At 41.2% G+C, this 24,505-nt stretch overlaps 1 protein-coding gene across 6 annotated transcripts in view; it reads right to left on the reverse strand.

The window, feature by feature from the left end:
* Nucleotides 1-9,404: 9,404 nt before the first annotated feature.
* The window catches only part of AKT1 (AKT serine/threonine kinase 1), a 75,097-nt gene continuing 59,996 nt past the window's right edge, over nt 9,405-24,505 (reverse strand). For all 6 annotated transcript variants that reach the window (XM_064659334.1, XM_064659332.1, XM_064659338.1 and 3 more), the window contains 3 exons: nt 16,477-16,564; nt 11,718-11,820; nt 9,405-11,017 (listed from right to left, as the gene is read on the reverse strand). In XM_064659334.1, coding sequence (XP_064515404.1) covers nt 10,938-11,017; nt 11,718-11,820; nt 16,477-16,564 — 271 coding nt within the window. In that variant the 3' untranslated portion in view covers nt 9,405-10,937. The remainder of the gene's footprint in view (nt 11,018-11,717; nt 11,821-16,476; nt 16,565-24,505) is intronic.

Consider the following 24,505-nt stretch of genomic DNA (forward strand, 5'->3'; position numbering starts at 1 on the left):
GCAAATTTTCACAGTCTCCTCCCAAAAATGTCAAAAGAAGAAAGCCAGCTTGAATACTTCTTTCATACCTGAATGGTTTAACTCCAGGTTGTTCTGGAAGTCCTCACTTCTCTGAAAGTGAGAGCACTTGGTCTCAGCTGGGTGTTGTTGCAGTATTGTTGCTCACAGAGCTGATTTGAAGATATTTGTGTATTTAGATGGGTCACAGGAGTGCAGGAGCTTTCTTATTTAGCCAGGGCATGAAGTAAAGAAGTATTATAGAAAACTGCTTCATTCCTGTGACTTTGGATCAGCACAGCTGAGCACAAGCATCTGTAAGTCCTGAAAATACCTTTTATTCCTGACCTTGGTGAGACCAAAAACTAGGAGTTATTGTACATCAAGTTAGAGGGACTTTTCTTTTTCACTGGTACAAGACTTCCACTTTTGTTTGCTCCTATACCCACCTGTTTGTATTTGGGATCATTGCTATAACTGTCTTTCTTACATCTTGCATTGAATTTGTCCCTTCTGTGCTGATGTCACTGATAAGGACACCATGAGAGCCTGTGCACTTCTGTTCACCTCAGCACTAAGTTTTCCATTGGTGAAGTGTAGAGCTGTCCTTGCTTTCCTGAAGAGATCATCAGTGTTCATGATGCTGCCCTTTCTCTGCTGCTGCTGCTTGTAACCTACTGCAAAACAACATGGTTTGGGGTTCTTTCATCTTTTCCTTAGTGCCAGGCATTGTGGCAAGTACAGCTTAACAGGCAGGAGTCATGGCTTCAAGCTGTACCTGAATTGTCTAATATTAATTCCACACGTGGTCTCTTCTCCCCAAGTTAAATGAAAACTTCCATAATAATGAGCGCTGTCAGAAATGAGAGTGCCCTTTAAAGTTTAGTGGCATACATCACTTGGACATGAAAACTAGTTCAAACCTCAACACTTGTTCTCTGTATCTTCTCGAGAATTTCAGTTCTTGTGAGGCCTTTAACTTAGAATATTTTCTTAGTTTGCTTAACTCCAGCTACCATCTGTTGTTCGGTGACAACTCGGAGCCAAGACGGCTGATGGAGATCCGAGTTCTCCTAGATCAGCACTTGGCACCACGAGCTTTTTCACAACCCAACAAGCAGTTCTAACAGCTGCATGCATGAATCACTTAAGTTATAGTACCCTGCAGCACCCTGTAAGAATGGGTTTTGACAATCTGGTCAGATGTCACACAAGCAAAAGTGCGATGAGCCGAGCTCCTTGGAAGGTGTGACATAAATTTCAGATGATTATTTTGATACACATTTTAATGTAACATGCTCTAAAGTTTCATTGCTGTTCAGAAAGTTTTGGGACTACCCTGGATTGCACGTAAGAATTTACAATTACAAAAGAAATTCAGTGGGCCGGGGTGTGTGTGTGTTTATTTGTTATAGCAAACTATTCTGACACATTCCCTATGGCATTTCATATTACTGAGAGACAGTTTGCTCCAGCAGTAGAGTGCTCTTCACGTGCTTTTGACTCAGTCTATATTTAAACCAGTCTCCAGCAGTATTTTATTTCAGTTGTTTTAGTCTGGTTTGCTTAGCTCTGGATGCATTCTTGATTATGATCAGTGTTTATTGCAAGATTTGCTGTCATAGAACCATAGAATAATTTAGGTTGGAAAAGACCTCTAAGATCATTGAGTCCAATGAGTCCAGTGAGTTAACCCAGCCAAGCCCACCACTAAACCACGTCCCTGAGTGCCACACAGCTTTTAAACACCTCCAGGGATGGTGAGTGACTCTACCATTCCCTGGGCAGCCTGTCCAGGTGTTCACATACTGCACTTTCACAAACACTACAGAACATCATTTCATTCAGAGTTTAGGAAGCTGTAAGAGCACTTCTTTAAGGTTTGCAAGAGGACTGGTGATTCCCCATGGGTTTCATAGCAGTTAGGTGAGTGCACCAACACCAAGCCCAAAGGACCAGTGTCCAGAGACCAGGATCAGCCTGGTGTTCAGTGGGCAAACTGGGCTACACAGCTGAGGATTTGTGTTATGCTCTAGTGGTGTCATTATTTTTTTAATGACAACCATTGCTTTGGCTGAGTATTTAACACGAGGCCATTGACAAAGAATTTATGGAGTCCATATGTTTGTATTTCACTTAGCTGTTCAAATAAGGGGGGGAGGGAGTAATATGGAGATTACAGTGTCTTGATTTTATTTTGAAGCTGCATCTGCAGACTAGCTGGAGCCAAGCAGGGTAACTATAGGATGGACAGTATCATCCAGGAATAGGGTGTTAAAACTTCTTGGGCAACTTCCACAGAGCTGCCTGGCAGGAATTCCCCCTCAGTTTCTCTTAGAAAATGAGATCAGTGGGTACCCAGGGGATAATGAAGGCTGGGTGCCAGAGAAGGGAAGCCTTGGTAGTTCTGCAGCAGGATGGGAAAAGAGATGATTCCAAGAGTTTAATCAGTAGTGTTGAGTTGGACTGCAAGCCTTTCACACCACTACAAAAGTGGATAAATTGGTCTCAGGATGCTCAGGCTGCAGACTGATGCAGTGAACTTGAGGATGCTGAAGAAGGTTGGTGCTAGTTTCCCATGTTTTAAAGAGCTCTTAAAAGTTTATAAGAGTTTTAAAGAGAATACGTAAATGTTTTCCATCAGCAATTTTCAGTTAATGTCTTATCAGGTACTTTATGTTTCTAAAGAACTCTAGATAGGTTAAACTTGATAGTTCACACCACAATGTAATGATAAGCCAGATAATGGGCAGACAAAGTTCTGTTTTGTTTTCCCTGGGTTTTTTACATTTATCAGCTGGAAATCCACACAAATTTAGGGATGCCTTAGAACAGAAATGTCTGCCAGACAGTAAGGGATGACCAGATTTTTTTTCTAAATCTACAAAAGGAGTAAGAGTGTGCAATAAAAGGCACTGGGCTGTTACCTCCTCCTCTTACCTCCAGCAGAATTGATATTAAAAATATCAGTAGGAATAGGAAATCACTTTAAAATTCAATGCTCTTTTCTTTGGTTAGGCCAGTATTTCATGTCAAAATATACCAGACAAGAGTCCACATGAAACTTGAGGACATGGGTCTGTATAGACAATGTAAAGTGCTCCTATGGATTTGGGCCAGATGAAGTCTCCACAGTGACCCAAGGAGCATCCAGAAGGAGGAAAATACTTATTTAAAGACATATTCTGTCAGTTGATAACACACCCTCTAGAAGGGACTGCAGAAGATAAGAAACAGGCTAAGGTACAAAAAAAATGAAAGCAAGGGAGGAGGAAGGAATCCACTGTTTCTTGTCTGCTGGGAAGAGACAGGGGAAGGAGGACGATGTCATAAGGCAAAAAGCAAATAAAGAGAATTGGAATTCTGGCAAAACTGACTGAAAAAAAGGGCAGGGGAAGTGCAGCAATAGTGCACCCTGGTCTCTGCAGGTACCACCCAGCAATCTGCATCCAACCTCCGTGCAGCAGGGAAGTGAAAGCCCACCTCCATGTGCCAGCTTTTTTCCTGCTCCCAGGAGAGGAGATCTGCTCAGCAGAAGACAGATGGCATTACCATTGCCTGTGCTCCTGTGGGGGCTTTTTCCAGATGGGGAGTTGGAAGCTTCTTTGTGCTGCTACAGCCTTCCTCTCCAGCAGCCCTCGAGTGCTCGGGGCTCCACCAGCCTGTGCACCCGGATCAGATGCTGCTCAGACATGTGCAGCTCAGCACTGAGAAGATTTCAGCTGAACCTGTTAGGAAAATAGAAGGATTTATATCGAGGGTTTTCTTCCTCTTTGAGAAGTGTCCTTGTTGACTTTTTCTTTCTTGTAACACGCACCTGTGTTTTCTCATTACTGAGAGATTGCTGATAAAACCCGAGTTACTATCAGTGACCTGAAAAGAAAGGTGACGTGATTGTTCTGCAGAGGAACCCCAGACAACCCTGTGTCACACACTGACTTCACCAGCCAATATTGGTGCTTTCCTGCATTGCTGGGATGCCTCTCCTACCTCAAACAAGGCACGGGTGTGACAAAGTTTCTCAAAATTACCTGAAGAACCACTGGACAGTCCAGGAAGCATCACCCTCATTGCAACTCAGTGAGCTGCTTACTGGAATTTTAAAAAAAATAATAATCATTTTAAATACTAAGCAGCAACCTTTGATCTCTACTTCCTTCACGCCAAACAAATCAGCACAGAAAGTAAAACTTTGGAAAGGTAACATGATTACAAGTTTTACAAACAAGTAAAGGGAAATACTACGTTTAATCCCCTTATCTTAGTTACACATTAAATTTATGACCTCACCTGTGTAAATAAGTACATTTTGTTCTGCTTTCTTCCACTTCCCTTCCCTGCAACTTTCCACTCTGCAGTTGCTCCAAGTGACCCTGTTCTCTCCACTTTGTTTTTACTAAGCTCCATTTTATACTCATTATTGGATGTATTCCTGTCTTCCTGTTTAGTTTCATTTCTCCCAATAATATCAGAATAAGGAACAATTGCAGCACCATATGGAAAACTTACTATATGCTGCAACCATCTTAATAGTATAATTCCATTTTTCATTATTGAAGTTCAATGAAGGGCTAATATTTTGATCTTTCTGCACATCCATAAACCCTTTAAAAGTCACTGGAGCAATTTATCAAATGTGTGAGAAAAGTCCATTAGCTATTAAAAAAAAAAAAATCACTCAAATGCTGTATCGTCTCCAGGCCTGTGTGTAGGAGAAGGCATTGTTCTCCAAAGTCAGAGCTGCACCTCATTGAATTAAAATGAAAAGCCAATTTCAGGGTAAGGAGCCTCTAAAGCACCCCTTGCCCTCACAGCCAAGCCAGGGCTCCTGACTGAGGCCTGGTGACATGTGCTGAGCTGCTGGATTCACTTCCATCAGGAGAACCAAGTCAAACTGGCATTTTCTGCAGCAGTTGGCAAACTGGAAACATATGCCAATCCACAGGGTGCAGCTCCAGGTGTCAGCCACCTTTGAGGAGCTGGCAGCTCCTGCCTGCATGAGGAACAATTTCTGAGCAACCTGCATCAGACAGGTGAAAAGGACAGTACAGGAACTTGTTTCAGGTGTTACTGCAGCCTCCCAAAAACAGCCCAGGGATCCTGTCAGAGTACAAGTCCTAATGCAGAGCGGACATCATCCTTCTCCCACAAGAGTAAATATCACTCAGGGTTTTCTCCCCTTGCCATGCCAGAAGGAAGCCCAGAGTATCCAGCCTGCCTTCACCCACACAACCATTGAATCATGGAAAGGTTTGGGGTGGAATGGACCTTAAAGATCATCTGGTTCATCTCATGGAATGTAAGGGCAAGTGCCTGGTGTTCCTGCTTTAGAGGAATGCACTGACATCCTCCAGTTCAGTAAGTGACAATATGCCAGAATACAAAGTACTCTTCATATCCCTGAGGAAATTACTTACAAAACTATAATGCAATAAAATGTGGATGAATTTAACAAAAGATATGCGCTTTGCTTAAAACAGTAAGTGCAGCAAACTTGGGATGACCAGGGCCAGTGACATCAAAGAAAATGACATAAATGGGGAATTTGTACTATTGGAAGCATCTCAAAGCAAGGCTGGTGTCAAGTCACACAGACTGTATGAAAACAGTAGGCAGGTCGTATCAGGCTGGAAGTATAAATCTATACCAGAGAAGATAGACAAAAATCCACAAAGACCCTCCCCTCCTTCACTAAAGCACATGCTCTCAAATCATTAAAGAGACTAAATCATTAAAGAGACTCACAGACTAGTTGTGGTTTGCAGGGATTTCTGGAGATGGTCCATCCCCATGCCCCTGTTCCAAGCATGGTCACAAGACCTCAATTTGAACCCCATTTTTTTGAACACTGAACCCCAAAGGAGTTCAATTTGTTCCAACTGCTGCACTTCAACACAATGAAGGAAGAACAGTATTACTGATTTTGCCTTTCTCCAAAACTGTATGTTTAAGCATGGATTTCATGCTCACTTGAATCCAATTTCAATGAATTCCCAGGCACTCTGCTTAAGATCACAGTCACTATTTTTTGTTCTGATACAGGTTTTCTCAGCTTTCTGGCTGAGAGCATCAGTACTGTGAGGACACAACAGTGCAAAGAAATAGATGTGGCAGAGTTTACAAATAACTAAAGATCACAACAATTGGGGTAAGGTCTGTCTCTCCTCTCTGTGAAGAATTTTCACTCTCGTATCAAAATAGTTATACCATTTTCTGCAGGGTGAAAATTATGTATTATTTTAACAACGTGCAGAATTTGGGAGACCTTCAGAATCCAGAAATACAGCAACTGCTGTGTTGCCATTTATCTGCTTGAAACAAACTCAAAGCCCTGATGAAGATGCAACATACAAGCAGTTAAAGTAATCTGACAGCAGACATGAAGAAGCAGTGTGGAAAAATTCCTAGAAGTGGCCTCTTAGACCAGGGTTACATTTAACACAGGAAGAAATTCAGAAAGCCTGTCTCTAGAGAACAGGTAGTGAGCACTAACAGGCAAAGAACTGAAGCAGCACTTCAGTGAAGGAGGAACAGAACTGAGCTACGAGCACACCGAAAAACCACAGAGGGAAGTTAAGTTTTTACAGATGAAGTCCTTGATTTGATCCTTAAAAAAGAACCCACCACGCTCACAAAACCAGGATGGTGACCCAGCAGTTATAAAAATTAAAAAAAAAAAAAAAAAAGGGTCAAGCAGGAGCTACTGTAACAAAATGGGTTTGTTTAAAATGGTTTCAGACACAGAGCAACTACTCATCACCTGATTAGAATGCAACATATGCTCCACCAGACAGCTACCACACGTCTGCACGCTCAGCTGCAGTGGGGATAATAAGCTCCTGTTTGCTATAGGCACTGTGTGTTCTTTGCATTTTACTCCTCGTGGCAATTAACCTCCCTGTTATTAAAAAAATTGCACTGGAAGTGGAAGACAAACACACTCATTTGCAACACTGAAGAAACAAGATCCTTTTACATTCGCCTGTTTCTCCAAATGTGTTTTTACCTCTGAAGCTCTTCTAGATATATTGAAATAAATCAATCCTTCTAATTTATTTCCCCAATATTTCTCAGGCAGAGGATCCATACGACTCTCACAGGCACTTTCTGGGTGTGGGCTCTTCTTCTGCAACTCTGTCTCCTTGGAGTTTGCACTCCCATTGTAGGTCGTGACCTCTAATCTGGGACCACCATCCTAAATCCTACTACTGGAGATAAAATCTTGTTTTGGCATGTGCTCTCTAAAAGCAAAGGGTATTTTCTCTGACAAAGATTTAAAGCTACCCACAAACACAAGTATGAGAATACAGTGCTCTTGCACTGAGCATTTCAATGCACATACAGGATCCAAAGTAGCAGACAAGAAAATTCACCACCAGTTAAGGCAAAGATCATCCAATTCAAACTATCAAGGCAAGTTTTTGCCCTCAAAACTCCAAAACCTAACATAATTTATTTCTCAGGTGGAAAACTGGGAGCAAATTCAAACAGCAGCCAAGGTACTTGAGGCCTGCATGAGAGCAGTGCAGCAGCTGGAGAGCAGGTGGAGTTCACCTGCTGGGGGGGTGATGGTGCAGAAAGAAAAATGAAGAAAAAGCAACTTATTTTACTGGGGGGCTGAGAGGTCACAGTTTGTGCAGAGTTGGGAATGCTATAAACCGCGGTTATCTTCACCCAGTTTAAAGGGAGAACAGCCTGCCATATCCTAATGGGATTGTACTGGATGTTTTAGTTACACAAGGGAATATAAAATGGAATTTGCAGAATTACCTGGCTTCTGCCCATGCCTCTTAACCCCAAACAGCACACAGGGCTGTGCATCTGTTTCAAACACTGCTCAGCTGACCTCAACTCCTGACTGCACTCAGAGGCATACACAGAACTAACTGCAAGTTACTCACTTGCTCTTGCCAAGGGTTTTTTTTCCCCTATTTTTCTCCCAACCCGAGTTTACAACCAAGTTCCTGGGCTGTAACATACGTATACTACCAGTGTTCAGAACCTGGGATGCACCATCTTTGCTGCAATGTGTAACACCAGAGCAAGATGACATTTTACAATGCCAGAAGGAAGAATGAGGAGGTTTTGGCTGTGAAGAAAGTTCAAAAAGTTTTGGGTTTTCAAATCAAAGAGTTAAAGAAACGTGCAAGATTTAAGAAGTCTCTGCATATATGGTACAAAAGGAACCTGAGGTGAATGACATTCAGGTCACAGGTTTCTGTGATAGGATTTTCTGTGCTAAATCAAAAAGGACACATTTTATGTTTGCAGATAGACAACTGATACACCTGTAATCATTCAATTATGGACAACAGGTAAGGTGTTTTAAATAATCACTGGCAAAATGAGGGAAAATATCCAGAAGACCTGGCATTCAGGTGTGGCCCCCACAGTTCTTGGTTGCCAACAATACTAAGGTTCACAGAGATTTCTGGCAGCTTGGTTTTTTTATGTTATGTTTTATATAAGGGAACTAAAACAATTAGCAACAACTGGCAGAAAAATACTGTTCTGAGACATAATCATCCTCAGCAGAACAACCCGTTCCACATCTGCTCCTGCATTTGAAAGACCAGATTTTCCTGGGGCAGATTACAGTAACCTTTGCTCACTCGTGTTGCCTATATTTGGATGCATGAAGTGTGTTAGTTCAGAACTTGTCAGTACTTGTAGACTTGCAGAAGAGTTCCTTGGACTTCGTCCCTGGGCTGGCTGGAGACTCGGGTGAAGGCTTGGAAGCAAAGGAAGGAGAGCAGTTACAAGATCAGACCAGCAGAATAAGACAGGCTGTCCAGTCTCTAGAGAGACACAGATCCCTTCTTTCCCCTTCCCTTCTTGCATAAAACATGCTGTAAATTGCACCAGGAATTACAGCTTATTCCTTGAACCAAAACATGTGTTGGATATTTAATGGCTTACTACAGTCGCAGCTTCTGTGCTGAGTTTGAAGCACACTGCAGTTGTTATTGCATGTTCTTGTACTGTTCTCTGTATTCTTGTTTGAAAATGGACATTCCAGCCTCCTATAACCACCACCTCCTGTGATTAACGTTAGTCCCAAGAGAGGAAACATAGTTTTATAGACTGTACAGTGGCCTGAGTGATGGAACAGAAACATCTTTGCAGATCAGGACCTCAGTAACACATTCTCACTGGCATCAGGAAGGCAGCAAAACGAGGTCTGTCCTCATTCACCTCAAGACAAACTTTCTGGCACAGGGTGCATTTCTTTGAACAAACATTTTCCAAAATTATCTTTGCATAATGATCAGCACAGAAATGAAACAACTGAGGAGGGACAGAACAGCCTGAATCCCTCAGAGATACACACAAACTCGAGAAACTGGAGCAGTTGTTGCATCCCTACAAATTCAGAAGGTTCCTACCACAAGAAATAAGAACCTAACTCGTTAAAGCAATTTTATTTAAGTATTTGGAGGGAAATTTTCATATCATGAGTAAAAATACTAGAGTTGAATGTTGTTAAAAAAAAAAAAGTCAAGATGATGGGCTCTCTGTGCAAGCACAGCAGTTTCTGATGGAAAGGAGAAGCGAGGGTTTTCATAACATACTCCCTTTCAAATAAAAAAATTAAATGCTAGTTAACTGGAGTACATGTCATCATTTTTTATACAGTCAAGAGAATGAAAAAAACAAAAAAAGCGCAATTTAAAGAACGCAACCTACAATGGAATAAATTCATTCGCAGCAGAGACAGAATAAGACTGCTTTTATGAAAATTACAAAGAAACATGATACAACAAAAACAGGGTGAGGGGAATTTTCCACTAAGATTAAAAATGAAAAACAAAAAAAAAGTTCACTTTTTGAACACCATTATTATTCAAACACATATGAAGTTTCAACCTATTTTTTTTTTTACATGGGAAAACACTGCTAAAGTGAATCTTCAAGAGTGAGAAGGCACCATGAACTGTTGGTTGATACCTTTAATGCACACTCAAGAAAGAAGAAATGATCTGGCATGATGCAAAAAATCATTAAGTGTTTATATATATTCATATATCTTTTCATAAAAAAAAAAAAGCGGCAACAAGTCATTACTTCAGTGCCAAAATGTACTTGTGTCTGGCTGATTCGCTCATTAAGATGATTTCTCACTTAGACCTGTGTGGTATTTCTGTACAGTGGTGGAAGTGGGTGATTTTTCATTGTTGCATTTCATATTAGATTGGTAAATCAAGCATTTTCTAGGTTCTGAGAAGCCAATCCTATGAAGTATTCCTAAGCTCTATGCAAATGGAATAATTAAATGCACTGTCTAGAATGGAATACTCATCTGTACGATGTGGCAATCCCACTGGATTCAGTTTGATATGTAATGTCTTGTAGCAGATGTTATAACAAAAATAACTTTTGCTTTTTGATTTACCTCACTGAGGCCATTAATGCTGTTCCTATAGTTGGTTTTCTGGAGTTAGATGATGCTTCACTGCTGTCCAAAATGAGTTTGAACCTTGACTCTCCAGAGTTTGTTCACTTTGTTGCTTATATTATTGCACTAGCTACTAAAGTCTTATATCTTCCTATATAAATCTAATTGTTCAGAGTGCAGATTCTATATTTAGATAATGAACTGTATGAAATAAATAAAATAAGGGGATTTTCTGGTCAGAGTTGCTGATATGTTGAATACCTTAATTATTTCTAAAGTAAACAGTTTTGGTGTATGTTCTTAAAAACCTATGGTCATTCAGCATAAAAGCCTTGACGTAATACTTAAAAGAATGGATTCGTTTTCCTTCTCAAAAATGCATCAAAGAATTGTTTTAAATACAGAATCTGTGAGGCTTCCTACAAAGTCATCTAAATCGTAATACAAACACAGTTTGTAATTCAGATAATATAGAAAGTTCTCTAGTGTCCATTGAAGTAAGGTCCCCAAAATGCAGTCTGTTTTGTTTCTGAATGGCAAAACATTAAGCGGTTCCACTGGCTGAGTAGGAGAACTGAGGAAAATGAGGTCTTCTCTCGTTATCTACACAATCCATGCTGTCATCTGAAAGAGGAAAACAACATTAGACAATATTTTCTACCTTTTTGATTTTAAGTAAACAAACAGTAAGATATTGCACAGTAAAGTTATTTCAGAAAATTTCAGTGTTGCCTTTTTTCTTCTACAACTTGAAAGGACAAAGAAAGAGAAAGTCTTAAATCTCCCCCCAGTAAATGGGGATCACACCAGATCCTGACTGGTGTTATGTACAGAGTTGTTTGGATGTCCATTAAAAATTGGTAGAAGCTGCATAGCTTAAATCCATATTCACTGTTCTGAATTTCTGGAAATTTATATTTGACAGCAACAAACATGCTCAGTTACCAAGAAAATAAAGTACATTTTGATTGAATATGGACATTAGTCCATGCTCAATTGACTGCTTGCATATACACAGTGTGTGTGGATATGGACATGTGCAGAACTCATTATCAGAATTAATTTCCAGTGGGAATGTGCAGAGTTGGAAAAGAAAACAGTACAAATAATTTCACTCTTATAAAACGGGTTTTTAATTTCCCGAACTGGAAAGACATACGGAAAGTTTCACAACAGTTTACCAACTTCTAGGTCAAGTACATATGGAAAACCAGCAAGTTTAAACTGATGCTTTTTCACTTAGCTGAAGAGAGCTGTTAACATCACAGCAAATTATTTCTAGTGGTCTGGAGGACACAGTGAGAAACATTTGGGAAAACTTTACCTTGGTCAGGAGGAGTGATTGTTATCATCTGTGCTGTAAATTCTTCATCAAAGTATCTTGTATCTGTTTCAGATGTAACTTGTGGCTTGAACAGAGGTACAAGCTATGAAAAACAAAAAAAACAAACACTGTCCATTTACAGGTTCTTGCAGTGCTGTAAGTGAAACAAGTAGGATTTGACATAGTTATAAGCTACAGTGCCTTTTCCTACCTTCCTAAAATGTCTATAAAACACCAGTTCACAAAGAAGGAAGCATATACAGTAAAAAATATATATTTAGGTGTGCACTTCCTATTTATGGAAGTGCATTTATGCATTTAAGGCATTTTTTCTCTAGGATTTAAATGTACAAAGAAGCACTAAAATTGCACAAAGAAGCACTAAAATTACACAAAGAATCCTAAAATTTCTTCAAGTAATAGCATATTTACAAATGTTTAAAAATAATAGTATGTACTGGTTCCCCACCTAATTATATGGAAATTGTCAACTGCATCTAGTTAGGTTGCTTAAGGAGGATGCAAATGTGTAAGAAAGATGCTCAGTGATACCAAATAGATCAGCTAACCTTCTGTATCACCACAAGGGTTGTATCATTCACCAAAAATTTCAGCTACAGAGCTATTGTGTCTATGCAGTCCTGGCTGGAAATGTGCTGGAGGTCTCACCAACCTGGGAGAATTTAGGCCAAGGCAGCAGCAACGTTAAGCTTTTATATTCCTGGTCCTGAAAAGCAGTTTGATGTCAACTCTGAACTTCGAAAAACTGAAGTGCTTACAAAAACCTGAGTCCAGTCAGCAGTGAAATCCTCCTCATGTTACACCAGGAGTTGCACTATTTGGGGTTTATTCTTGAGACTCGCTCGGGCAGACAGGCTGGAAATCATCCATGTGTACCTAGGCAAGCTCTGGCAAGAGCAGCTCCAGATGGAGAGGAGCTGCTTGACTGGGGCTGGAGGAGGAGCGCGCCTGGGAAGCGGGATGACAGAGCTGGATGCATACAGATGCACAGGGTTGGAACACGTACAACTTTGGAGGGCAACAGAGCTGGGATTCAGACCTCGCTCACCTCCCCACTGCACAGTGCAGCAGAGCCAGAATGTAAACACTGTTCTGAGCCCTCCCACAGAGGACATGGAATAGCGCTCAGCGCTGGGCTCTCGCTCGCCCACCACTGGGGTTACACATGGCCATCTTTTAATAGCACAGAGCCACACCAGGCAACAATTTGGGAGCGTGATTGAGGAAGTATATGGCTTCCAATCTGAAACTGCAGGGAAAGGTTTATCAAGGTAAATGGCAAATTGCTCCAACTGGAATTACGCAGTGACCCAAGACTTGCACTCCTGCGCTTGCACAAATAAGAACACCACCGAGAGAAATCACTACACTTGGAAAACATCAGCAAATCTTGGATGTACAAAACACCTCTTCCCCACCCTCAACTTTTCCACCTGCTTGGATGTGGAGAAATCATTTGCTTGTCAAGTTGGTAAATGAGAAAAGCACTAGTTTCAAGCTCCTTATCAGCAGGATCATCTTTCTGATCTGTTTTGAGAGCACCTGACAGCATGTTGTCCTGTCTTACAAACAACAATCCAATGAGTCACCTTCATTTTCAATGTAAAGACTTTAAAAAATGTAATCTCTATATATGGCAGTATTTTCAAATACAAAGAAACATTTACTGTTTAAAATCGATCTTTAAAAACTAGGGGGCATAAAGACTGTTAAAATAGGACAGTGCAATTACAGTATACATTTTTCTTTTTTTTTTTTTTTAATTACTAACAATCCTCTGTGCCCAAGGATGGCTTAAAAGAGCTGGGGAAATGATCCTATCAAAAAAATACTAGGTTCTTAGAAGTGGTCTTTATGTCCTGAATTTAAAAAGGAAAAGGAAACAGGATATCCCAAGTTAGGAGTCACCCTGAGCCTTACAGTCCCCCTGAAGCTATTGAAGATGGAATGCTTCACATTATAATGTTAATAACACTTCTCAATCAAATCACACCAACATAATTATATGTTAAAGCCCTGTTGAGGATAAGGAATTTTTCTCTCCCATTTTAACTCTATTCTCTCTCTGCTTACAGAAGTTTCTGTCTACTCCTCAGAGCAAACCTGGCTGTGCATGCACACGTGTGTGAAGATCTATCTGTCCTTTTAAGCTAGTGGTGGTTTTGGCACTTGCAGTGCCCCCAGTTGCTCTGCTTGCTGTGCACAGCACGGAGTGATTTAGGACTTGGGCACTGCAGCAGACACCTGAACTATGCACATCGCAACGACTCGGAGCAGCGATCCCAAGTGAGAACACATGTGGAATGGGCTAGCGCTGCCTGTATCATTTTCCTTTTTATTTTAGTATCTGTTAGAAGCAATTTGAGACAGATTATGATGCACCCACAAGACATTTTTTTCCCCTAGCTGTCAAATTCTGAACATTAAGCTGGAAACAGAGGGAAAGCCGCAGAAAGCTCCAACACTGGCTTTAACAAGTCACTTTACTGAAAAGCTGTCACTGCAATAGCTCTGCAGTTCAACTGGCAGAGAGGTGCCACCTGTAGCCTCCCACGGCTGCAGACCAGCATGAATCCTGCAGGCTTATGCTGGCTTAAGAGAGAAAAAGTACCAGGGAAAAAAATGCATGTGATTAAAATCTCATTGTGTACGTTTCACTTGTCGGTGGGCAAAATACTGCAAATGAAATCTCACCTTTCTGTGCACCAGAGATAGATAGCACTCCTCCAGGAGAGTCTGATGAACATTTTAAATTTTTAGGACAACCCCAGTTATTCAAAACTCCTTATAATTCAAAGCAAAGCTATGTTTCCAAAAAGCTTAATTACAAAGCAAGTGTTCTCGATTACCCAAGCCCATATTCATGCACATATTCAGCATTACTGGAGATGGTGTGTAACCAAGCTTAGCACACAAACACCTCTCAGCAGCTGACAAAATCCAGCTTTTATCCATGAGACTGCACTTCAGGTAAATGCTGCAAGATCCTCTTTGGACCACCCAGAATGCAGGCAGCAATTACTCACAGGTTTTTAAAATCTTTCCACTTACACAGCATGCCAACTTCAGATGCTAGTGGGACACAAGCAAAACCAGGATCTAGGCTCCTTGGACAGGACAAAGTCAGGAGTAGTTTCAATCAGCACAGTTTTCTTTAAAATATGTAAGTATCTGAAATTTCCTGGTGGTTTCTAGAACAATATGAATCAGTCCTACTATGGGACAACCTCTGAAGTCTTTCTGAGTCCTATGGATAAATAAACTGCCTCCAGCTTGTGTGATTTCTTTTCCATTCAGGGAATCAGGACTACCATCAAATCACAAACAACTTCACTCTTGAAGTTTGAGCCCCAATATCAGCTTTTTACTTTAAACTGCATAAAAATAGCAAAACACGAAGTATTCAGCTTGTCAGCTGGGTGAAAACAGGGACAACTTCCTGTTTAGAACAGGAATTCAGATCAACTTTTTATATTATACCAATAGACACCACCTAACTCTCTCCTGCACTCATGACTGCATGCAGCTCTTCCTCACAGGATGCTTTGAAAAGGCTGAGGTCTAAACTCTTATCTACACTTTCAAGGCACAAAAACTTACTTTATGATTTTTCAGTTCCCTTTAACCACACAGATCTGTGAGGAAGTGAAAGAAAGGAAGGAAATAGAGGACTCTTTGTAGTTGTATACAGGAACTGGACAATTCCCCTACTATGGTACAGCAACTCAGTTTCTGCAAAGCTTCTTACCTGTTCCCACCAACTGGAGAGAGAACTAAACTGTACTTAGAGATCAAACGAGATCTGATACCACAAGGGGCTGCTGGAGGAAAGAGGGAAATCAGGAAAGGCTAGGATTGAATGAGATCATATGGCACCAGTAGATGGGAACCCTGAATCACCAGACCCACATTTTAGTTGGCTGCATTTCATGTTAGTGCTATGAAAATGTGGCTGATGATAATCAAATGGGAGAGGACAACAGCAGATCACTACGAGAGCACAAAGCAGGACACCTTGGAGGAGTGAAATACTCATCTGTGAAGGAAGGGGCAGTGAGATACAGAAATGATGAAACACACTCCTATGGAAAGGGATGGGTTCTTTGACTTCAGTGGCTCCACTGGAAAGCCTACAGGCTCAGTGGGTCTCATGGAAAACCAGTGAGAAACACCACAAAGTGCAGACACTTCCTATCAGTCCTTTGTCACACACAAAAAAATAGTATTAGGCTTGGATTGATGCAAAAGCCCACACTTGTCTGCACTTGTCTTGAATGCTGAAATTAGACTGAAAAGGCAGGAAAAATGCAATGGGAAAAAACAGCCCATCTTCTACTACTGCTTCTAGGAATTTTTGCTTCAGATGCTCAGGAACCAACAATAATCCTGGTCTCACAAGGGATACATCAGCTGATAGGAAGAAATGGCAAGAAGAATTCATAGGAAAAGCAATTTTAAAAGCTTAAAATACTGTCTAAATTTGGAAGCAATTTCCATTACATCTTATTTATTCAGCCAACTACCTCATTGAGACATACTCCTATCACTGCAAAATAAAAATTCAGAAGTAATCCAGTTACAGTATTTTAAGAAACACTAAGCAATTTAGCCCTGTTAAAAACAACTGCAAACCTTTTCTGTGGAGTGTTTCTGTGTACATTACACAGGGCAACAAAATTTGAAACATTCAGTATATTCACAGCTACAGTTCACTTTGGATGAACAGTTGTATAAATACCTTTTTCTCGTATACATCTTGCCAAACAATGCCAGCAAAGAATTTGTGCTGCATAATCTCCTTGGCATCATCGGGACCACCACCTAACCTGTAGGAGGCAAAATAAGTAATTAAATGTTTGAGTACAGTTATTTTTCTCATACAATTTTTATTATAGGGTAGTGAAGAAATTCTGAGTTTATATAATGCATTTGGGAGCAGTTCCACCATTTGCTACATATTTGGTTTTTTGTGCACAGACTATTTTAGGCTTCAACACAGTTCCACTTAAAAGATTTAAAAACATGCTAACAAACAGAGTTAGAATAAAGGTCTCTCTCAGACAAAGAAAAAAAAATAATGATCACAATTCAAAAGACCTGCTCTTCAGGAAAGATGCTGTCCTGGGGACCACAGCAGATCCTACAAGTAAAAGGTTTGAGCCACACACCCTTTTCTCTGTACTAACAAGAGACTACCCCCTACAGTTTTCTAGAGCAGAGCAATGCCAGCAGTAAAACCGAATTTGATTTTGAAGTGAAAGAGAGACAAGGCTTTTTAAGGCAACCTGATTTATGCAACCTGATTTAAATTTCCATTAAAGAAAACAGTTGACAACTGCAGTGATAATATCACGTCGTATGCAAATCTTTCCTCCTCCTTGGCTTCAGGAAAGCACAAAGGGTGTTTTATTGACTTGAGGTATATCAAGATAAAGCACTTTTATTCCAAAATAAAACTGTCCACACAGCTTATAGATGCAATCAGTGTAGTTGCAGTCTTGATGCTTAAATTTTGCTGTGGAGGTTAAAATGTTCTCTAAAAGACTGAACCACATATCTGCAAGCAAAGACAGGCACCAAGAAAGCAAAACAGATACTGGGTAATCAGCAGGAGACTCCTTCAGGTAACAAGGTTAAGGTAACGCTCAGGATTTCAAGTACAGGAGGTGTCACCATGTTCACCCAGGCTCACCTCCAGGATCTGCCTGTTCTCTGGTGCCCGGTGCCATGGGCAAACTGAGATATTACCACTGTTTTAAGAGCTTAAAATAATGACTCTACATGGCCAAGGCTAGAGCTATACTGCTACAGAAACCAGGGATAAGGTCTGTTCTCTGAGCCCAAAGCCAAGATTCCCAGTGAGGCCTCATCCATGCTGCACAGCATTTGGCCCTTCATGTCCTCCAGGCCACATGCAGTAACCCCTCAGCCCTAATACACGATTATCTGAGGATAAAGGGGAGAGGTTTGGTTCAAAATATCTCAAAATATCAGAGATAACATGAAGGCTGTGTTAAAGCCCACTGAAGTGGTATTTTTACAGCTTGAGACTGCAAGCTCTGGGATGCAGTGTGAAGGCACAATGTTATTGGGACAGCACCGGATGACAGTTCAGCGTGGAAAAGTCAAATACAGTGACACTGTTCACAGTGCTGACTGGGAAGGAATCCTGGTGCATGCAACCCCCTCAGCCATGCCCAAGCACCATCTTCAAAGAAGGCACATTGGTTGTACCAGAGACACCAAAGCAGCACAGGTGGCCTGGCAGTCCAAAGTCCGTGCTTGCTTCCAGGCCCTCTTCCATTCGGTGGCACAGCAACCTAAGGAGTTTGCTCCTACACATTCCTTCAGGAAACATGCAGTGGAACAGTTCCCCAGTCTTCCAGTAGCAAAGTGCTGGGTGACTCTCTCCTTCCCAAGGTAAGCTCTAAGACCAACCTAAGTTCACCCTAGAGCCCCAGAGGCCAAACCAAGCCGGACGATGGCTCTCCCAACTGCCTGGCAGCATGTTCTACAGCTGTGGAAGAGCCTGGAACAGAGCCCAGCTCCGGGGCAGCCTGGGAACAGAAACAAACTCTGTGAGTAATCATCTCTCGGCTGGTTCCCCCCAGGTCCAGTGGCTTTGCCAAGTCTCTACCAGACTCCTTGTTACTTCCCCAGCACAGATGATAATGGCTGATGGAGAGGGTGGAGTCAATCCTCCTTATCCACAGATGCCAACAGACGGCACGAGGTTCAGGAGTGACTATGAGCTAAGAAGCACCTGAATGGTGTTTTGCAGAAGCAGGCAGGAAGGCTGGCTGGCTGCAGCCATGTACAAGTGCTTTGCAGAATATATTATCTAATAAGAGCCTTTGTTCCATGAAGGGCAAACACATACTCCAGGAAATGCCAAAAAAAACTCCAGATGCTTTACTTACCTTTCAAAAATCTATACTATTAAACAAATCCAATCAAAGCGAATGGGGAAACGATAGAAACCTCCTGTTTTGGACATGGACTTATTCCAAAATACACTTCTGTTTTCCAGAATTATTATGAAAGGACTCTCAAGGAGAACAAAATTAAATGGGCAACTAACACAAAAATCATGCTTAAGCACCACTGAGAATGGAAAGAGCAGCAGGTTTGTCTTTCATAGGGACATGCAATAAATAAAGAAAAATATAGCAGAAATAAGAGCTTTGAGGAGATTCCTGTACAATAAAGTTAAATTCTGTGCATTTAAGTCTTCAGACAGAACCAAAACCAGTATAAATAGGACTGGAAAAGCAAAAGCTATGGAAATTTACAGTATACAAAGAAATATAACAGAAAGTGTAGAGACCAAAAAGCAATTTAAGAACAAACAAACACCTCAAAATCTAAACTTCTGTCTAAATTGGTCTCCTTAAGAAACACCTGCCAAACAACTCTGGTTATTCATTCAACTTCTATCTACATTTGAGAGGCTTTTTTCCCCCTCTATTTTAGTTAAATCAAAAAAATTAAAATTATTAATAAAGTGCAACATCAATATTAAACTGAAACAATTTTCACATTTTAGCTTTTTATGAAACTGTGTATTGCTTTCAAGTTCCATTAACCATTTAATGACAAATGTCTGTGCTCCACGAATCAAGGGCAATCAGCCATCATTCCACAGATATATCATGTAGAAACAATTTTTAAAATTTATGTGCTGTATGTTTTTAATATATGCATATAAATATAATGTATAAACAGACAGTCAACAGTGACAGTGTTAACACCATCCAGAAGACTGCAATTACTGGATCACATGAAAAATATTGTCCACATAAAAAAAAAAAATAAAAATATTTGTCCACGTAGAAGTAAACAGTGCTCAGCAGCCTCATCCATTCCCAGCTCTTTTAAGAAGAAACCCACAAGCTTCTAGTTTTATAGTTAAGAGGTTTCTACAGTTTCTACAGTAAGGACAGCCAGGCTGCAGCGCAGAAAAGTGGGAGCAGCCACCTCCACTCTGCCCTGCCAAATAATCCCATCCATGAGCTCGTGCTTTGCTGTATTAGGAGCCACAATACAGATTCTGACTGTGGGCGAATCCCCATCTGAAGAGACTGTCATACTTGGAGGCGACAGATTTCTGCTGTTCACAGACCTGCACGTGCACTACCTCTCATCTGAGAAGACGGACGCAGTTTTAGGCATCACTTCTGCAGTCACCCTGTCTTCACATGATTTGTCTGAGTCACCCCTGTCCCCGAACCTGGTTTTACAACAGCACAAACATACCCACCAGGCTCAAGAAAAGCAGCTCAGGAAAAGCTATTGGTGTTCGCCAGCTCCAAGCACATAGACACATATTTCTCCTTTTCTGATACAGTCAAGATGGAAACTAATATTTTACCATGTCCCTTACCTTCAGAGGCCTCTAATAGCCACAGGGAAGGATTTGGGAACTGCATCTACATCACTTTCCTGTGACTGGCACTATCAGCACAGAGAAGCTCTGGACGGCTTTGGGAACAGCATGATTTGATGACTCCAGATTTGGAAAGAAAAGGCCACATTCTTCCTAAAGCCCTGTACACAGAGTCTATTGGGGCTTTCCTGCTCAGAGATTAAGACTTTTGGAAAGCCTAATGCAGCTAACTTCCAGCTCTGTGCTGAGCCTTACTTCCCTACTTCTTCATTAACTATATGCATGTGACACAAACACAGTAGATCCAGAAGCACTGAAAAAGTCCCCACTCCCCAATATTAATAATCAAAAGGAGTCATGCTTGAAGATGCTGAATCTTGAGAAGTCTCTAAAGTACTGGTTTCTAGAAAGCTGGGAGAAAAATCTCTTTAAATCTGCCTTTTATGTTTTTCTCAGCTTCAATTTAGATCTCTGTGGGTGAACTGTTTCACTTTGTCCAAATCGCTCTGGACAGAACCAAGTTAGGCTAAAATTATCATACCCAACAGCCAAGTCTCAGTCTGTCTCAAAGCACCTGGTGAAACATGAAGACTTGATGAACACTTTGCAGTTGAACTGATATGCAGGACACTGGAGCTGACTGGAGGCACTTTTGTACTCCAGGCACATTTCAGAGTAAACACAAACATTTGTCACGTGTGGTTTCAAAACTTTGCATGTCCACAGGGCACCAAAGTCTGCTGTCCAAGAGGACCAGCTATTCAAGGTTATCTCCTCCTGCCAGCCACCAGCTTAGCTGGGACCACCTCCAGGCCCCTGCAGTCCCCGTTAGTGTCACCTCTAACTCTTCCAACTCCAGCAGCTGCTGTGTGGGCTGCAGACCTACCTGTGCCTGAGAGCAAGTTTGCTCAAGATCCATCTAACTTTCCCATAGCAGAACACCACAAACAGAGGACACAGACACACAGCTTAACTCCTTTCACAAGGAAAAAAAAGAACAAGGAGTTTAGTTTTTGTACAGGTAAAGGTTTGATTGACTCTCATACTCCTGAGCATCTGTGGCCAAAATTGCACTCTGGATGTGGAAAGAATCACCACTGCTAGGAAAAAGCGAAGTACTAGATCTCTGTGTGGCTGCAAAAACTGATTAGCAGGTCCCAGTGACCTTCAGTTCTCCAAAAGCACAACCACAATTCTGGTTGTGAAGTCATTAAATCTTTGAACAGGTGTTTGTAAAATGCTACATCTTCTCCCTCTTGTTCTTCCTGAGTGGCAAGGGCCAACAGCACCACAGGAGACAGAAGCAGGTGAACAAACCCCATCTGAGAGAGGCTGAACAACCCTGACCTATGACAGGGAGCACCAAGGCGTGTAGTGAAAACACATCAAAATTCAGATTAAACCACCCTGAACTTCTCTCAAGTTATAAACCTGCCAAAATTCAGAGCTTTTGAGACACTGCTGATTACAAACCCACCCACCCATCTGAACTCAGCCCATTTACATGGAGCACTCTGATCCATGCCCACTTCCACAGGCTGCAGTCTCCACAGCCAGAGGAGTAATAATGAAAGTGAAAAACTTTGTTGTTTTATGTGTGAAAAAATGCTCTGATTGCCTCCTTTCATTTGATCTATGTCACAAAGCAGCAAAGGAGAATTTCAGGTCACATTAACAGGAAATATTTACAGAATAGTTTTGTTCCTTCTTGGGAAAATTAGGGCTCACATTACAAGATTAATAAACTTCTATCAATCCCAAAAGAAACTTCAAAATTCCTTTTCTCTTAGAAAATGGATTTCATATGACCAAATTTAGAAAACAGCCATGATTAAAAGCAGAATGCAAATTACTGTTCTTCACATTTTCCCCACATGCCCGTCAGTTTGAGACTGAATGGGTATGACTGAACACAGAGTGCTAACCCTGCTTCTGTAAATCCGGCTCAGGTACAACAGGTCCTTTTTAAGATTTAACTCACTGACACAGATCACAATTCTTGAGATCCTTGATATTTAAACTACCCTCATCACTGAGCTTCATTATATTAACCTTTACTGATGTTGGGGGTTTTTCTGATAATGATTTTACAGGAAGTGACAACATCTCCCATTTTCATTTTTCTCATGAATTTGGCCATCTCCTCCATCCCACTCTGAAGTTCACCAGCAGTTACTAAATGCTGCCAGTTCTGATGCTTTCTGCCACAGACAACATTACAATGATACTGACTTCTGTCCACCCCAGGGCTTTATGGAAGAGGGGACTTCTGCTGAATTACACAGTGGCTCCTCAAAGCACCATCAAAGGGCCAATGTCAACCAGACTATTGCACATTATTTAACTTTTCAGTGACTGCAGTTTTGTAGCTCTCTGGCTGGTTTTTGTCAATATGGTTCCATGAGCTCAACTACCAAGTATGTCAGGCTCCCACCTCAGCATACAGACCACCCAGAAAAGAGAGTGTAACACTACAAGGGCAGGACTTCTACCCCTCATGCTTCCAGATTAGTTCTCTGTGCTGCCTGAAACGCCACAAAGCGCAAGGGATTTGCCAAATCACAACCTCAGTTAAAACGTTGTGTGAACGGTGATTGGTTAGAGACCAGTATTTAAGAACAGTCCATGATCCAAAAAGCTTGGGAAGCACCAGTGTAATTAGGCATAATTACAATAAGGCATGTGTGCAGGCTTGTCTAGTCAATAGTTATTTCTATCAGCAGCATGAAAATCATCTGTCCAACAGATCAGAGCAGCGCCGCTTCCAAGCCTGCAGAAGATACATGTGAAGAAGTGGCTATTTGTATAAAGTGAGCATATTGTGGAGTAATTATTGGCATTGGGAAAATCTTGTAATTAGAAACGAGTAGGCGTTCTTTGTTTGTCAACAAATTGCATTTTGGTTCATCAGAGATGCTCCTTTAAGAACAAATTGCAGCAGATGCTGCTTGTGTTTTCCAGTGATTGAAAGGCCCCACCTGAATAAGCTACAAAAGGGTCACAATTGCATTTAACCCAGCACTTTACTGGACAGGAATCCTGTTGGCAGGGGCTGCAGCCAGGCTCGAAGAGCACAGTGCCTGGGGGGCTGCTCATCAATTACACAACCTTCTCCTGGAGGTCCCCTTGCAGGCGCCGGGTTCAGGAGGGGGGTGCAGCTGTTGCCACCTTGTACAAGGCTGGCCACGTTCCTGGCTGCAACTGTGCCCCGTTCCCCACGTCACCGCCAAGCTGAATCCTCCAGCAGTATAAATTGTGGATTTGCATTACAAGATCTCCCAACAGGATTTTCCATCAAAAACAGCGATAGAAATAGCCTACAGTGATGACAGAAATCGTTCCTACAAGTATCCATGTACCGGCAAAACCCTCTTTCCTGCTGTGTGCACACACGTGCACAGAGACTAAACAAACACCAGAAAGCAAAGGGGAATACTCTGCTTGCACCTCACATGAAAGGTTTCCTATTTGGGGCCCATTTACAGTGGAAGGTTCAGGACAGAAGATCAGGGGCAGAGTCACAATATTATTTGTTCTTAAAACGTCTGGGTTGACAAGATGGCAGGTTTTTAAACTGATGTTTATCTTTGTGAGAAGGTCAACATCCTTTTTGGATCTAGTTCTATATTGTTTGTCAGCCATTAGTGGCTTAGGGTTTTTTGTTTTCGTTTTGTTTTTTTTCTGTTTTAAAATCAAGGGTTATTTTTTAAATAATACAGCAATTAAAAAAAAACAAAAACAAAAGGACAAAATAAGAAAAGTCAATTGAGCATGGTTTAAACTCCACCACAAACATGGTACAAACACCACCACCTACTGTCCAAAGCAGGATACTATATCACTGGCACATATTTAAAGAAAAAATTCAGAAAAGGGACAGCAGTCTCAGCTGGGACAGAAGGTGAAAGTATTTAGTGTAGAGCAGCCTATAACCCACAGCAGCCACTGGATTTTTTATGACCAAAAGCAGGGTTAACTTCCTTTTTCCCCAAGCTATAGTTTTGCTTAATGGCAGCCAACCTACTCTGAAGTTCAGCACCAAAGCTCCTTCATGTCACTATTTGTGGTGTCAGCTCATGTCAAAAGTTAAAAATAAATGAGTAGATCCACTTTCTGCATCTTGTTGGATGATCGCTTTAAACAGATTAGAAATAAAACTACAATTTTGTCAGAAATACCTTCCTCAACTTTTAAATAAAGAACAATATCTGGCATGCGTCCATGCAGGCAATAGCCCTTTGTGCAGTACAATTTTCAATTATCTTGCAGTTATGACAATAAGGTTATTTCATATGGGAGTGTAGAAATAGTTACTCCTAAGTCACCTGTCTCTAAGACAGTTCCCTTTCATTCACATAGCACAATTATTAACTTCCTTGTG

The sequence above is a fragment of the Pseudopipra pipra genome, chromosome 6 (genome assembly GCF_036250125.1).
Source record: "Pseudopipra pipra isolate bDixPip1 chromosome 6, bDixPip1.hap1, whole genome shotgun sequence".
Taxonomy (NCBI): domain Eukaryota; kingdom Metazoa; phylum Chordata; class Aves; order Passeriformes; family Pipridae; genus Pseudopipra; species Pseudopipra pipra.